We start from the raw sequence: 16,585 nt of genomic DNA, 5'->3' as shown, positions 1-16,585 counted from the left end.
CCTGTCAATCTTGAGCAAGGATACGCACCTGTTTATGCATAGAAGTACAGTCGGCCTAGGCTGCCTGGCCTGCGCGCAAATGTAGGCCTATAAATGTGCCCATTTGGGGATCTGATACTATTTCTGATTGACTTAACTCACCATCACCATGGAGCTTCTCAAAGTATTTTTTTATTTGAATCAAACAGCAAGTAAACAATGTCTATTTGACCTCCATTGAGAATGACATTATAGTTTATTTGAAAAATATTTCCAGCGCTCTCCCTTTCGATAACCACTCAGCATGAAAGGAGAAAAAATGTCATGCTCTGATCCGGTGGAAACGTCATAAAATAGGCCTATCTGATTATTTCTTATACCTTGCACAAATAGCCGACAGCTGTGGCTGTCTGTCCGGAGCTTAATGGCGCAGGAAACTCTGAGGGCCCAGAATATTTTATACAATGTTTCAAGTTTGCTAACACAAGATTTTGGATCAAGTTAATTGTTGATACAATGTTTCAAGTTCCTTGCAGACAGGCCATGCGTGGCCAATGTGATTTATAGGATATTTATCTTTATCGGGATATTTTATACCTGCGGGCTGCAATGTTTTTACTTGTTGGCTTAAGGTAGGCTATTTGTACATATTGGCAATGGCAATAGAAGTTACTTTTAGATTTGTATAATTTTCATTTAGATATCATTTTGATTAACCACATGACATTGATTTGTAGATATTTAGACTTTATTATAAATTAAATGAAACTGTTCCACGAAAATGTGCATATGAAAATCATAACTGGCATGCAGAACAATAGACATGGCACTCCAAATGGAAAAGGTTTCAGACTGCTGGTGTAGCCTATTACCAGCAACTTCAGGAGCGTAACGGCAGAATCTGCTAAGGCCAGTAGCAACGGGCAGCGGGGGGGGACGACGACATTTTTTCCCCCTTCTGGTTAGGCTATATTGATCTCTGGCTCCCTCTTTAGTCATTTGTGTTTCTTAATTTTTCATTGAAGTGCATAAAGCTCAGTAGCCTACATATAGTTACATTTATTCAAACAGTGTGTCTATATATTGAAAAATACACATTTTAACATTTCGACCAATCGATTGGTTGAAAGAACAGACGACTCTCGGTCGACCAAGATTTTCATCTTGCCCTAGTAAAAAGTCAAGAGGTGTAAATACTTTCTAAAGGCACTGTACATTTGGAAACAACAAATAACGTCAACCTAACAAAACTCTTGACCTTTCTTATATTTCCTTGTCGTGGACTTACATTTTCGGCTGAGTGCTTGAGGCGGCTCCAGGGCCTTGCTAGCACACAGGGGGTGCTGGGAGGATGGGATGGGAGGGTTCTGCCTCCTCTGCAGGCAGGCCAGCATGGTGGGGGGGTGGGGAGACAACTACAGCCGGAGGACTGCCAAGGCCAACCTGGGGGAGAAAGAGAACGAGAGAAGAGAACGAGAGAAGGGAATGAAGAAAGAATCAGAACAGAAGAAGCAAAACTTCACGGGCATGGAAGTCTGTGAAGCTCAGTAGCAGGCTGGGACAAGGACTGGCTCGATGCCGCCTACAACTGCCTGTCTTCTTAGGAACTCTGTGACAATGATAAACATGCACCTGCCCTGTGCTGGGGGCAGAAGAGTTCAAACAGGTTTGAGGAAGGAGGATCCAAACTGACGCTTTCAAACATGGCATCTGCTCTAGCGTGACTTCTGTCTATTAGATACACATCTTTCTAACTAACACAAAGTGCCTTCAGAAAGTATTCACACCCCTTAACTTTTTCCACATTTTGTTGTGTTACAGCCTGAATTTAAATGTATTAAATATAAGGTTTTTTTGTCACTGGCCCACACACAATACCCCATAATGTCAAAGTAGAATAACGTTTTTGATTTATTTGACTAATTAATAAAAAATGAAAATCTGTAATGTCTTCAGTCAATACAGAGCATTCGGAATTTATTCAGGCCCTTTGACTTTTTCCACATTTTGTATCGTTACAGCTGTATTCTAAAACGGATTATAGCGTTTTTTTCCTTCATCAATCTACACACAATACCCCATAATGACAAAGCAAAAACAGGTTTAGACATTTTTGCACATTTATTAAAAATACAAAACGGAACTATCACCAGTGGTAAAGTATCAATTGTGATACTTGAGTAAAAGTATAGATACCTTAATAGAAAATTACTCAAGTAAAAGTTAGTCACCCAGTAAAATACTACTTGAGTAAAAGTCTAAAAGTATTTGGCTCTAAATATACTTAAGTATCAAAAGTAAAAGTATAAATAATTTCTAATTCCTTAAAATGCACTGATAGCCAGGGGGAACACTCATTTACAAATTACGCATTTGTGTTTAGTAAGTTTGCCAGATCAGAGGCAGTAGGGATGACCACGTGTTATCTTGATAAGTGCATGAATTGGACCATTTTCCTGTCAGCTTAGCATTCAATACATAACGAGTACTTTTGGGTGTCAGGGAAAATGTATGGAGTAATAACTACATTATTTTCTTTAGGAACGTAGTGAAGTAAATGTTGTCAAAAAAATAAATAGTAAAGTAAAGCACAGATACCGAATAAAACTACTTAAGTAGTACTTTGAAGTATTTATACTTACGTACTTTACATCACTGAATAGAACATTTACATAAGCATTCAGACTCTTTACTCAGTACTTTGTTTAAGCACCTTTGGCAGTGATTACAGCCTCGAGTCTTCTTGGGTATGACGCTACAAGCTTGGCACACCGGTATTTGGGGAGTTTCTCCAATTCTTCTCTGCAGATCATCTCAAGCTCTGTCACGTTGGATGGGGAGCGTCGCTGCACATCTATTTTCAGGTCTCTCCAGAGATGTTTGATCGGGTTCAAGTCCAAGCTCTGGCTGGGCCACTCAAGGACATTCAGAGACTTGTCCTGAAGCCACTCCTATGTTGTCTTGGCTATGTCCTTAAGGTCATTTTCCTGTTGGAAGGTGAACCTTCGCCCCAGTCTGAGGTCCTGAGTGCTTATGCAAACTCCAAAGCGGCTGTCATGTGCCTTTTACTGAGGATTGGATTCCGTCTGGCCACTCTACCATGAAGGCCTGATTGGTGGAGTGCTGCAGAGATGGTTGTCCTTCTGGAAGGTTCTCACATTTCCACAGAGGAATTCTGGAGCTCTGTCAAAGTGACCATCGAGTTCTTGGTCACCTCCCTGATCAAGGCCCTTCTCCCCCGATTGCTCAGTTTGGCCGGGCGGTCAGCTCTAGGAAGAGTCTTGGTGGTTCCAAACTTCTTCTAAAGAATGATGGAGGACACTGTGTTCTTGGGTATATGTTCTCATATACCCTTCCCCGTATATGCCTCTTGACACAATCCTGTCTCAGAGCTCTACGGACAATTCCTTCGTCCTCATGGCTTGGTTTTTGCTCTGACATGCACTGTCAACTGTGGGACCTTATATAGACAGGTGTGTGGCTTTCCAAATCATGTCCAATCAATTGAATTTACCACAGGTGGACTCCAATCAAGTTTTAGAAACAACTTTTTCCTCTGTAATGAATACGCTATTGTCCAGTTGGAATATTATTGAAGATTTATTATAAAAAGACCCTAAGGATTGATTGTAAACATCGCTTGACATGTTTCTACAATCTGTAATGGAACTCTTGACTTTTCGTCTGGATTTTGCGCTCGCGCTCTAACAAAATGGAAGTATTTGGACATAAATATGGACGTAATCGAACAAAACAAACATTTCTTGTGGAAGTCCTGGGAGTGCATTCCGACAAAGATCAGCAAAGGTAAGTGAAGATTTATAATGCTATTTATGACTTTTGTTGACTCCACAACTTGGCGGGTAACTGTATGGCTTGCTTTTGTGGCTGAACGCTGTTCTCAGATTATTGAATATTGTGCTTTTGCCGTAAAGCTTTTTTGAAATCTGACACAGTGGTTGCATTAAGAACAAGTTTATCTTTAATTCTATGTAAAACATGTATCTTTCATCAAAGTTTATGAGTATTTCTGTTATTTGATGTGGCTCTCAGCAATTTCTCTGGATGTTTTGGAGGCATTTCTGAACATGGCGCCAATGTAAACGGAGTTTTTTGGATACAAATATGAACTTGATCGAACAAAACATACATGTATTGTGTAACATTGAGTCCTGGGAGTGTCATCTGATGAAGATTGTCAAAGGTTAGTGATTCATTTTATTTGTATTTCTGCTTTTTGTGATACCTCTCTGTGGTTGGAAAATGGCTGAATGCTTTCTGTGACTAGTTGCTGACCTAACATAATGATATGTTCTGCTTTCGCCGAAAAGCCTTTTTAAAATCGGACACTGTGGTTGGATTAACGAGAAGTGCATCTTTAAAATGGTGCAAAATACTTGTATGGTTGAGGAATTTTAATTATGGGATTTCTGTTGTTTTGAATTTGGCGCCCTGCAATTTCACTGGCTGTTGGCGAGGTGGGACGCTAGCGTCCCGAACGATCCCAGAGAGGTTAAGGACTGGGGAGTTTTTCAGGATAAAAAAGAAACGCAAAGGAGCTAAGCACAGGCAAAATCCTAGAGAAAAACCTGTTTCAGTCTGCTCTCCACCAGACACTGGGAGATGAATTCCCAGGACAATAACAGCACAGTAACCTATTGTCAGCAGGACAATAACATAAAACACAAGGCCAAATCTACACTGGAGTTGCTTACTCAGAAGACAGTGAATGTTTCTGAGTGGCCAAGTTACGGTTTTGACTAAAATCTACTTCAAAATCTTTTGAAAATAATAAATGGGCAAATTTTGCACAATCCAGGTGTGGGAAGCTCTTAGAGACTTACCCAGAAAGACAGCTGTAATCGCTGCCAAAGTTGATTCTAAAGTGTATTGACTCAGGGGTGTGAATACTTACAGAATTTGATATTTCTGGATTTCATTTTCAATACATTTGCTAGAATTTCCAAAAACAAGTTTTCACTTTGTCATTATGTGTAGTGTGTGTGGACGGGTGAGAATGATTATTATTTTTATTCGATTTTGAATTCAGGCTGTAAAACAACTAAATGTGGAATAAGTCAAGGAGTATGAATACTTTCTGAAGGCACTGTACAGTACATACACACACACATACACTCCTGTGCCATGGTGATTGATAGCATTATCTCTGGACAGCAAAAAAATTGTAATCTTGAGAAACAGCAGTCTGTCTGTAGCAACTTAACATGCGACCGCTCTCGGAAACTGTCAGCAAAGGCCTGGGGGACCAAGATGTGTGTGTGTGTGTGTGTGAGAACAGGCAAATGGGTGGGGAGGGGGAGTGCCAACCCTGCATCAGGGCCAGTGACGGCACTAATCAATCTCCCCGTAGGCTATAAATCTCCAGCTCTATGACCATAAAGACCCAAATGCCTCACAGAATGTAAGTTATTGTGTGTATAAACTCTATCGCCTCATTCGTTGTAGACTAAACACAATGTAAAAACAGTAGATCAGAACCTCAAACTATAAGTAAGCCTATAATGTTTAAAGCATGTGTCTGTGTGCACCTATTTCCATACCCCATTTAAAAGGGACTTCAATCTTTTGTCTTGCCAATTCACCCTCTGAATGGCACACACACAATCCATGTTTCAATTGTCTCAAGGCTTAAAAAGTATTCTCTAACCTTTCTCCCCCCCTTAATCTACAATGATTAGAATTGGATTTAAAAACTGGTCGTGATTGGGAGTGCCATAGACAGGCGCACAATTGGCCCAGTGTCGTCCGGGTTAGGGTTTGACCGGAGTAGGCCGTGATTGTAAATAAGAATTTGTTCTTCACTGACTTGACTAGTTAAATACAGGTTAAATAACTAAAATTAAAAGTCACAACAATATGGATCAGAGCTTTCACCTGGGTTCACCTGGTCATTCTATGTCCTGGAAAGAGCAAGTGTGCCTAATGTTTTGTACACTCAGTGCATGTGTATATATATATGTTTTTTAGTTTATACATTTTCAGGATGAAAAAACACTTTCAGTGTAAACTTAAACGACTAAAACTCAGATATAAAGTACATAAAAAAATATCATGGACCTACATATTTTTTTCTAACATAATCTTTGAGAATTGACAATCACCAAAAGAAAAGCTAAACAGTCAGGGAGAATTGAAAACTCCAAAAACACTTAATTTAGCAGCATTGATTTAGGTATTATGTTTAAGAAAAATAACATAGCTTTAGCCCATTGCAAAATGCATAGAATTTCAGCAAATTAGCTTTAAAACTGCAACATTTTCTGTAAGCTGCGTGTCAAAATGGGTAGAATTTCAAGAAATGATCTTTAAACTGCAAAAAATGTATCTTCACCGCCAAGATGGGGGGCCTCTAAATCTTTTTTATAAACAGTACCCATCAAAAGTTTGGACACACCTTCTCATTCAAGGGTTTTAATTTTTTACTATTTTCTACACTGGAGAATAGTAAAGACATCAAAACTATGAAATAACACATATGGAATAATGTAGTAACCAAAAAAGTGTTAGAACAAATAAAAATGTATTTTGTATTTGAGATTCTTCAAAGTAGCCATGATGACAGCTTGCAGGCGCCCGACATGCCACAAGGAGTCACTAGAGCACAATGAGCCCCCCGGCCAAACACTCCCCTAACCCGGACGGCACTGGGCCAATTGTGCGCCGACCCATAGGGCTCCCGGTCACTGCCGGCTGTGACACAGCTTGGGATCGAACCCCAGGCTGTAGTGGCGCCTTAGCACTGGGATGCAGTGCCTTAGACCGCTGCGCCACTCTAAAATGTTCTCTAGAATTCAGCCGCTCCGATGGGCCGACCTCGCTGATTGCCACGCCCCATGACACGCCCACCATCTAAGCCCCTTTTTGATGGACAAAAAGCCCTGGCGTTCATGTGCTGTATGCATAGTCAAAGAAGACCTATTGATTGCAGTATGTGCATGCACGCACATGCCAGGTGCCCCTGAAAAGCCTACTAGTGTGTGCAGTGCCATTTCCCCTCTCTCTCTCACACACACAGTGAGGCAGGCCTGGCCCAAACACACAGGCACTTTGAGCTCATTACTGGCCATTCAAAGGCTAAAAGCCTCTCTCTGTGTCCTCTCAGCCCATTTATTAAAGGTCCAATGCAGCCGTTTTCATCTCAATATCAAATCATTTCTGGTAACAATTAAGTTAGCGCCGTGCATGCCCCTCCCACCTGAGGATGTATTTTTCAGCCATCTATTTCCTGTGTTTGAGTGGTGCAAAATCCACTTGTCACTCAAATCTCGCTGGATTGATATAGCTGTCACTTTACTCCTGTGGCTCTTTTTTGAGGCTCCAGTCTCCTCGGAGGCGTGGGTTCATATCCCACCGCTGCCACCAAATGTGAACTAGGTAACGTGGAGATGTGGTCTTAAGGGTAGATATTCAGGAGGCTTTTTGAATAGCCAATCTGTACACGTTCTAGAGACTGTCAGTAACATTTCAATTAACTTATAAACTAACTCTAGCTCTGATCCTTATCCTAACCCTAAACTTAACCCTTACCCTAATCCTAGCCCTAACTCTAACCCTTACTCTAAACCTTACCTTAACAGATCGTCAGATGCTTATGAACAGATAGTATGACCATCATCTACAGATGGACTATCCAAATAAAGTGTGACTGAAGGTCTGGTGCAAAGGTGTCCATATTTCTCCACAGTGTTCAATAGTGATAGCTGGCAAAGATATTCACAACACATACGAGTAGACAATAGACTTACATCTCAAACAAAATAGCAAACCGCAGGTTAGGAGTGTACCTGGCTCAAACAGACTCCCCACTTAAATTCTAAAGCAGAACTGAATTTCTATCCAAAACGAGCCCATATACTGTATACCCAAGGAAAATACCAACATGTATGGCAACATGACACCAACATCTGGCTAATACCGATGTATTAGCTGTATTAGTAGGTTTGGTAAGCAAGCCTACTACTGTTGTGTCGTCTGCAATCATCAAGTTTTCAGACTACACAACAGTAGTGGGCTTGATTACCAACAATGACGAGACAGCCTACAGGGAGGTGAGGGCTCTGGGAGAGTGGTGGGGGTGCAGTGGAGAAGGTTTCAAGTTCCTTGGTGTACACATCACTGACAAACTGAAATGGACCACCCACACAGACAGTGTGGTGAAGAAGGTGCATCAGAGCCTCTTCAACCTCAGGAGGCTAAAGAAATGTGGCTTGTCACCTAAAAACCTCACAAACTTTTACAGATGCATAATTGAAAGCATCCTGTCGAGCTGTATCACCGCCTGGTACGGCAACTGCACCGCCCGTAACTGCAAGGCTCTCCAGAGAGGGGTGCGATCTGCCCAACGCATTAGCGGGGGCAAACATACTGACTCGACTCTAGCCACTTTAATAATGGAAAAATTTATGTAATAAATGTATCACTAGCCACTTTAAACAATGCCACTTTATATAATGTTTACATACCCTACATTACTCATCTCATATGTATATACTGTTTTCTATACTATTCTACAGTATCTCATTCACTTAATAATGTTTACATATCTTGCATTACTCATGTCATATGTATATACTGTATTCTATTCTACTTTATCTTAGTCCGGTCCGCTCTGACATCGCTCATCCATATGTATATAGTATTCATTAATTCCTACTTAGATTTGTGTGTTTTGTGTATATGTTATGTAATTTGTTAGATATTACTGCACTGTCGGAGCTAGAAGCACAAGCATGAAATATATTGTGTCCGAAACAGACATGAGCACTTCCATGTACACTGAATCATTAATGACAAATTCTGGTGTTTATGTCAAACAGTTTTTCTATAGGTAAGTCTTCTGTGATGTATGTAAAGTGTAATATTGGGATGCAAACTCAAAATTGAATAAATGTAAACTCTATATCTGGCATGGTACAGGTGTCTTCTTTTCTTTTAAGCCCATAACCATGCGTGTGAGGTGTATACTTTTGTTTCAAAGTAGATTTGTTTAACTCTACCAAGAATCACTCTGTGACCCTGATTTAGCCCACTGCAGTAAAAGGTTCAATTGGGCACACGTTAAACAACATCATGAACATGAATGGAACCAGTGAATGGCGTCCGGCAACCTAGTAGCATATAGTGGTGCGCGCGATCCGAGCGCACAACCCAAATGACAGACACACGGAACTCCAACAATTCGGGAAGTATGAACAAAGAAAAGCATTAACAGGCCAAAATAAACCGTTTCTATCTCGTGGTGTTATGATGATTCTGTGCACCGAAACAAAGTTTCATCCTTGAGTAGGCTTAGAGACGGGTAAATACCCCATTATTTGTATTTCTACTTTGGACATTCTTCCATTGCAAATCTACCATTCCAGTGTTTTACTTGCTATATTGTATTTACTTTGCCACCATGGCCTTTTTTTGCCTTTACCTCCCTTCTCACCTCATTTGCTCACATCGTATATAGACTTGTTTATACTGTATTATTGACTGTATGTTTGTTTTACTCCATGTGTAACTCTGTGTCGTTGTATGTGTCGAACTGCTTTGCTTTATCTTGGCCAGGTCGCAATTGTAAATGAGAACTTGTTCTCAACTTGCCTACCTGGTTAAATAAAGGTGAAATATATATATATTTTTTTAAATAAAAAATAACCGCATGTATGTGTGGAAAGGAATATATTGTAATGAAATAGCAGGGAGCAGGTCTTGAACCCTCGACCTTCGAGCCCGAGGTCCGTCGCGCTATCGACTGCGCTTATAAACCCAGGGTCGTTACACTATGAACATACCTTTCCAAACAAACATTTTCCTACCGTACTGGGCATGAACTATAAACTGTATCTTACTGCTAACAAAGGAGCTAAATAATAATATAATATAATATATATAGTAATGTGCAGTATAATGTTTCTAGCAAAAAAAAAGGGGCAAATTGTATAAACGAAATTGAATGCACTCCCTTGCCTTTGCCTTTCGTTGTCTGGCAACGTGACACGATTGCTCTGGAGCTCTAAATTTACCGTAAATATCAGTATCACAGTAGCCACCAGTTTGTCGCAAACTATTCAACAACGCAATCAACTTTTCCAACATGAACTACTGTTGAATAATGCAACCAAACCATATTAGCTACACTCTTCAACCATTCACAAGCGTGTGCAGATCATTAAATGTTTATTTTGTCATTCTTACACGCACTGGCTGAATGTCGCTTGCATATAAATGTGGCTTGCATGACAATAAACACACCCAGGTAGCTATGCTAGCTAGCAATGTTAGTATATTAAACATAAACGTTTACCCCTCTCATACGAAAATGTAAAAGTACAGCTCCACCGTATCAAAGCTATCTTAGAACAAACCAGGCTTAGTTTTATCAATGCCATGAAGTCATTATATGAGGTAAACGCAAAATGCCGATTGAAAATGCTGATAATTCCCTTGGTGAGTTGATCAGCTTCTTGCATGGGTGGTGGCTCACGCTGTTACTGCAATTTCAGATGAATGAATATTCATTACAGTTATGTCTCTCGAGAATAAATATTAATTCTCATCAATGAGAATGGACCCTCGGATTATAGGAGGCGCGTCCCCCTGCACCCTGCACTTGTCTGCCTAGACAAGCATCCAACCAGGTTGGGAGAGCAACCTCAAGAAAGGGCCTTGTACGCTCCAAAAGTGGAAGCCATTGTAAAAGAGTAGTGTGCATGTGTGTTTGCGACCGTCTGTCTGTCTGTGCAGCCCTGGTGATGCCCCTCCCCCTTCCACCAGAGCAGTTCAGGTCTGGGAGCCTGGTGGCGGGCTGACTGGTAGTGGGCGTGCTTGGTGAAAAGGGCGGGGCTTGGGCCTAATTGAATAGTGACCCACCGGCTCACTGTGGGACGCCCCATGCAGCGCTTTTAACAAGATGCTGTGTCTCCCCTGTTAATAGACCCAAACAAGTTAATCCAATCGACACACTCAAATCCCTTTCTTTTTTCTTTAACAAGGCACTGCCTCTACCCCGCTGATCCCCCAGCTCCCCCTCATGAATAGCGGGAGAATGAAAGGCCCCATTACCATTAGGAATGGCTGGCAGTAAACTCCCCTGCCCTTTAACTTTCCTCCACGCACAGCACTATACACGCACGCACACATTCACGCATACACACTAGTCTACGGTGGATAGGGCACACAATAGAAGAGCTACAGACCCCAATTTGGACACACAAACACAAAGGGAGAGGCTCCCATAGATCGCAGACACACACTGCACCAGCACACACAAGTATAAACAACACACACATACAAATCCTGAGAGGACATTTGCTGACAGGCACGCAAGCTGGGACATTAAATAAGGCATTGTTAACCAACCCTCACAGCTCCACTAACAAGAGACACCGATTCCCTAGAACAATACAGGCCCCTAGACACAGTCTATACTCAACAGTCCTGCACAACCCAATACACCAGCAAAACAAAACTGGCCCAACAAAAGGCCATTGTGTGCTAAAGCCTACAGGAACTATTTGGTAGGTGACACATTATTTATATAACACGTATGGAGAATGGTCAGTGCAGCAGGATCCATTCACTTCACTGTTAGTAATCACGGTCATTCGTAATACAGAATGACAATACTTACAAAGTCTTACCCTCTTCGACGGTAAGCACGCCGACCAGAAAGGAGCCGTTGTCACCAAACAGCCTAGTTTGGTTGCCTAAATACTAGGGCCCAGTTTCCCAATAGTGATGGAATTTAGGCTTACGGGTGTTTTAATGATGCATCTTTCCCACAGCGGCCGAAGACGCAACGCGCGTTTCCCAAAACACACAGAGAGAACCAAGTGCGTCGTTGGAGCATGTGTCGATACTGATAGGATCGAAAGAAAGGCCATGCTGCTCTCGGATCAGCTTTCTCAATTCAAATCTTACCTTAAGATTATAATTGTTTCACAATACTGAAGACGGATCAGCTCCTGGAGAGATATTACCACCTATGGCTGCAAATATTGATGTGGCTTACCCTATAAAAATGCACTAAATCACCGATTTGGCACATCATTGCTCACGTTAGGCTACGTTCTATTCGTAATCAACTTTGTTCTGAGGTTATCCGCGGTCAAGAGACGGATAAACCATATGATCCTAAGTTCAGGGGAGAACGTCTGTGTATAAAGTGTTGCGGAAGGGCAAAAAAAAACAAAAAGCATTAACAACGCATTTAGCTGTTCTACGAGTGGTCTGAGGCAGGCGTTTTAAAGTGCAACGTCAATAACAATGGTTTTGGGACACAGCTCGGAGATTTAACGATGCTCCTAAAAAAGGTTCCAAGGATTAACTTTGCTTTTGGGAAACCGGGCCTAGGTGAGTACCAGCTAAATCTGGGTTGTCAAATAAAATAAAGCAGTATCCTTTTGGTTCCATATTCCAGTCTGCATCAGTCTTTCAGTCATGGTCTGCTGTCAGTCTAAAAAGCAGTGAGTAGACTGCCATCTCGTATCACCACACGCTTGCATACACTAATGTCCGCCATGTCATAGCAATGAGTACTAATTGACTTCTGGGCTGACTGCGGTGTCTCTGTGCAGGGCTTGTTCTATCATTATTGCCTAATAAAAGGCCACCCAAATGAGACAACCGTGACACTCTGACCAAGCAACAACCCCTTTCCTACAGTTCACACATAGAAAATGCATACAGGTAGAACTATATACATACATACCTCTTAAAATGAGTGGATTTGGCTATTTCAGCCACACATGTTGCTGACGGGTGTATAAAATTCATCTCCATAGACAAAACATTGGGCCGTAGAATGGCCTTACTGAGGAGCTCAGTGACGTTCAACGTGACACTGTCATAGGATGCCACCTTTCCAACAAGTCGTTTCGTAACATTTCTGCCCTGCTTGAGCTGCCCCAGTCAACTGTAAGTGCTGTTATTGTGAAGTGGAAATGTCTAGGAGCAACAACGGCTAAGCCGCGAAGTGATAGTCCACATAAACTCACAGAACGGGACCGTCCTCGGTTGTAATCCTCACTACCGAGTTCGAAACTGCTTCTGGAAGCAACGTCAGCACAAGAACTGTTCGTGGTGAAATGGGTTTCCATGGCCGAGGAGCCGCACATAAGCCTAAGATCCCCATGTTAAGTATGCCACCATTTGACTCTGGAGCAGTGGTGTCGCCCTCTCTGGAGTGAGGAATCACGCTTCACCATCTGGCAGTCTGGCGGACAAATCTGGGTTTGGCGGATACCACGAGAACGCTACCTGCCCCAATGCATAGTGCCAATAATGGTCTGGGCTGATTTTCATGGTTTGGGCTAGGCCCCTTAGTTCCAGTGAAGGGAAATCGTAACACTACAGCATACAATGACATTCTAGATAATTCGGTGCTTCCAACTTTGGGGAAGGCCCTTTCCTGTTTCAGCATGACAATGCCACCATGCACAAAGCGAGATCCATACAGAAATTGTTCGTCGAGATCGGTGTGGAAGAACTTGACTGGCCTGCACAGAGTCCTGGCCTCAACCCCATTGAACACCTTTGGGATGAATTGGAACGCCGACTGTGAGCCAGGCCTAATCGCCCAACCTCAGTGCCAGATCTCACTAATGCTCTTGTGGCTGAATGGAGAGGCAAGTCCCTCCAGCAAGGTTCCAGCATCTAGTGGAAAGCCTTCCAAGAAGAGCAGAGGCTGTTATAGCAGCAAAGGGGAGGACCAACACCATATTAACTCCCATGATTTTGGAATGAGATGTTCGATGAGCAGGTGTCCACATGCTTTTTGTCATGTAGTGTGTATTGGTGCTGCTGTTGGCCTGTAAGAAACAAAAATACAAGTATAGTCTGTCAGAGACGACAGAGGAAACACAGGAGCAAGTAGCACTTAGTCTCAGTGGTCCACTGCAAAGATGTGACTTCCCTGTGACGCCCCCCATGATGCTTCCAGCTCTTGACATGTCAGTGTGCCACTTCGATTGCTCCATCACCGACACCTCTGACCAACTAAGCACATGTTAAGACAACCACTCAAGTAGGACTTAATTACTGTTAAAAACGTACTTTAAAATTATGCCTATATGCAAGTAGTCATGGAACGGAATCTCCCCCATCTACCCTTCTCAATGCCTCGTCTCCAAAAAGTCTCCAAACCCTGGTCCAAAAAAAACACTGAGAAGTTTCATATCCCAGGATGTGTGTGTGTCACAGATAGATCTATTCATCGATTAACACAACAACATGGTCTATTCTAATACACCCCCCCGAATATTCAAACACAGAGCATCATCTTCATACGTTTTGTTCATTGTTTGTTGGTGCCATCGTTTCTCAGCTTGGCTCCGACAGATCAAAGAGAAGCCAACGTCAGTTTATGAAGAAACCAAACAGACAAATAGAGACAGAAATGGCGAAGCCTTCACGCACACAGACACCCACACACACACGCACACACACACGTCACATGCACGTTCGCACACAAAAGACTTCCGCCTGAAAAGATGCATGTCTGAAAATATATGTGTGGTGATCAATAAATCAATGGGATATAATTAAAAGGAAACATGATTTATTTCCTTGTTTCCTTCATGTTTAGTTCTGAACAAAAAAACACTCCGTGCTGGTATTTAGGTGACCCCCAGGGTCTGACTGGAGGGCGTCACAGATCAAATGGTGGCACAGAGTTATGAGGGCCTCTTCATATATTGACACTGATCGCATTCAATCAAACTGAGGGGTGACAGATTCCTTTACTTTTGTGCTGTTGGATTTGTCCACACAGCAAAACACAGTTCGAAACCCAGCAGGTGTTTTCCTCCTCACACTGAGTCCGGTTTTTAGACCTGAGACTAGCAACAGTTACAACAAAAAATGGACCGTTAAAAAAATAAATGGAATAATTGTAACTGTTGGACAATGGATGAAGATACTCAGCTCAGGCATTTTGGTGGGAATTAGGGTATTACATTTATTGTAAAACATCACTTTTTCCTTTCTTATAATGCACTCATATATACATGTTCTTAGTATACCAGTTATTTTTTTATACTTTCTGATAAAATAAAAAAAAAATGAGATGTGCCTCTTTTGCATATACCGTATACCGCATACCGTGTATTTGCGTACATTAATAAATGAATATAAAAAGGGAGGAACAGCGCTGCAACGACCAAAAATGTGCTCTGTCTAGGCTACTGCTTGATGAATTATTCATTACTGTTGTGGTCACGTTCTCTTGCATAACTCTACAAGTGTGTCAAGAGAAGGACACCCAGTGATTTAAACTAAAAACGCTTGGTTCTAGATGACACCTATCTAAACATACTTTACATTGTTTGTGAGATCAGACATAATATCACACTATTATCCCAGCGTTCATTTTCAGGAAGTTGCTTTCATTTCAGCACATCTAATTTGTAAACATTTCAACTGTATTAAATCATAACGCTTTTTTTTTTTCAAAAATCAATACCCGTCAAAACAAAAGTTATTTATTATCTTTATTGTGATGTAGGTGTCAAGACGCTATTGTTAAATCCCCGACCAAGCTTCAGTGCTCTTATAGATGCAACGGAAAGCCAATGTATTCAGCTGAGCCCATTGCAGCCATTACCGGAGTGTGTTTGACAGGTCATTACAAACGTTTCCGCGGTCGTTACATTAACGGAGAGAAACGAATGGTACAAGCAAGAGTGGGATAGAGTCGCCAGAGTAAAATGAAAGCAATCAATCCAGCGAGATTTAAATGACAAGTGGATTGTGCACCCCCTCAAACACAGGAAATACTGAGACTCTCAAAAACAGTCCTCCCTCTACTCTGTAATGCTGAGTAGAGACGCCACCAAGCTGTTACCACGGAACAAGGAAACATTTGATAGAGACCCATATGACAGGTAGACTTGTCTCTCTCAGGCTCACACAACACTGAGCTCTAAGACAAATCGGAGAGAACGAGTGTGTGGAAAGATGAACCGCAAATGTAGAGTGAGAGCGGCTGTCATCTAAAACAAAGAGGGAGAAAAAGGTGCGATGTTTCCCATGAGGATACTCTCCCATTAACACAGCCCTTGTACATACAAAAAGCCATCCCTTCTGGACTATGGGTCCTTTTGCACGGAGTGTGTGCTAATATAACCTTTTCCTCCTGCCTATATACAGTTGAAGTCGGAAGTTTACATACACCTCTGCCAAATACATTTCAACTCCATTTTTCACAATTCCTGAAATCCAATCCTAATAAAAATTCCCTGTCTTAGGTCAGTTAGTATCATCACTTTATTTAATGAATGTGAAATGTCAGAATAATAGTAGGGAGAATGATTTATTTCAGCTTTTATTTCTTTCATCACATTCCCAGTGGGTCAAAAGTTTACATACACTCAATTAGTATTTGGTAGCATTGCCTGAAACAATTTAAACGTGGGTCAAACATTTCGGGTAGCCTTCCACAAACTTCCCACAATAATTTGGGTGACTATTGGCCCATTCCTCCTGACAGAGCTGGTGTAACTGAGTCAGGTTTGTAAGGCCTCCTTTGCTCACACACACTTTTTTAGTTCTTCCCACAAATGTTCTATAGGATTGAGGTCAGGGCTTTGTGATGGCCACT

At 41.7% G+C, this 16,585-nt stretch overlaps 1 protein-coding gene across 1 annotated transcript in view; it reads right to left on the bottom strand.

The window, feature by feature from the left end:
* LOC110535764 (protein FAM222A) overlaps nucleotides 1-16,585 on the bottom strand; it is an 81,843-nt gene that overhangs the window by 33,248 nt on the left and 32,010 nt on the right. The window contains exon 2 of the mRNA XM_036935559.2: nucleotides 1,268-1,422. Coding sequence (XP_036791454.1) covers nucleotides 1,268-1,373 — 106 coding nt within the window. The 5' untranslated portion in view covers nucleotides 1,374-1,422. The remainder of the gene's footprint in view (nucleotides 1-1,267; nucleotides 1,423-16,585) is intronic.

This window comes from Oncorhynchus mykiss, chromosome 11, assembly GCF_057628025.1.
Source record: "Oncorhynchus mykiss isolate SJ-2025 chromosome 11, ASM5762802v1, whole genome shotgun sequence".
Taxonomy (NCBI): domain Eukaryota; kingdom Metazoa; phylum Chordata; class Actinopteri; order Salmoniformes; family Salmonidae; genus Oncorhynchus; species Oncorhynchus mykiss.
Note: the sequence above shows the minus strand (reverse complement) of the source record. Positions and strands in the feature narration are given on the sequence as shown.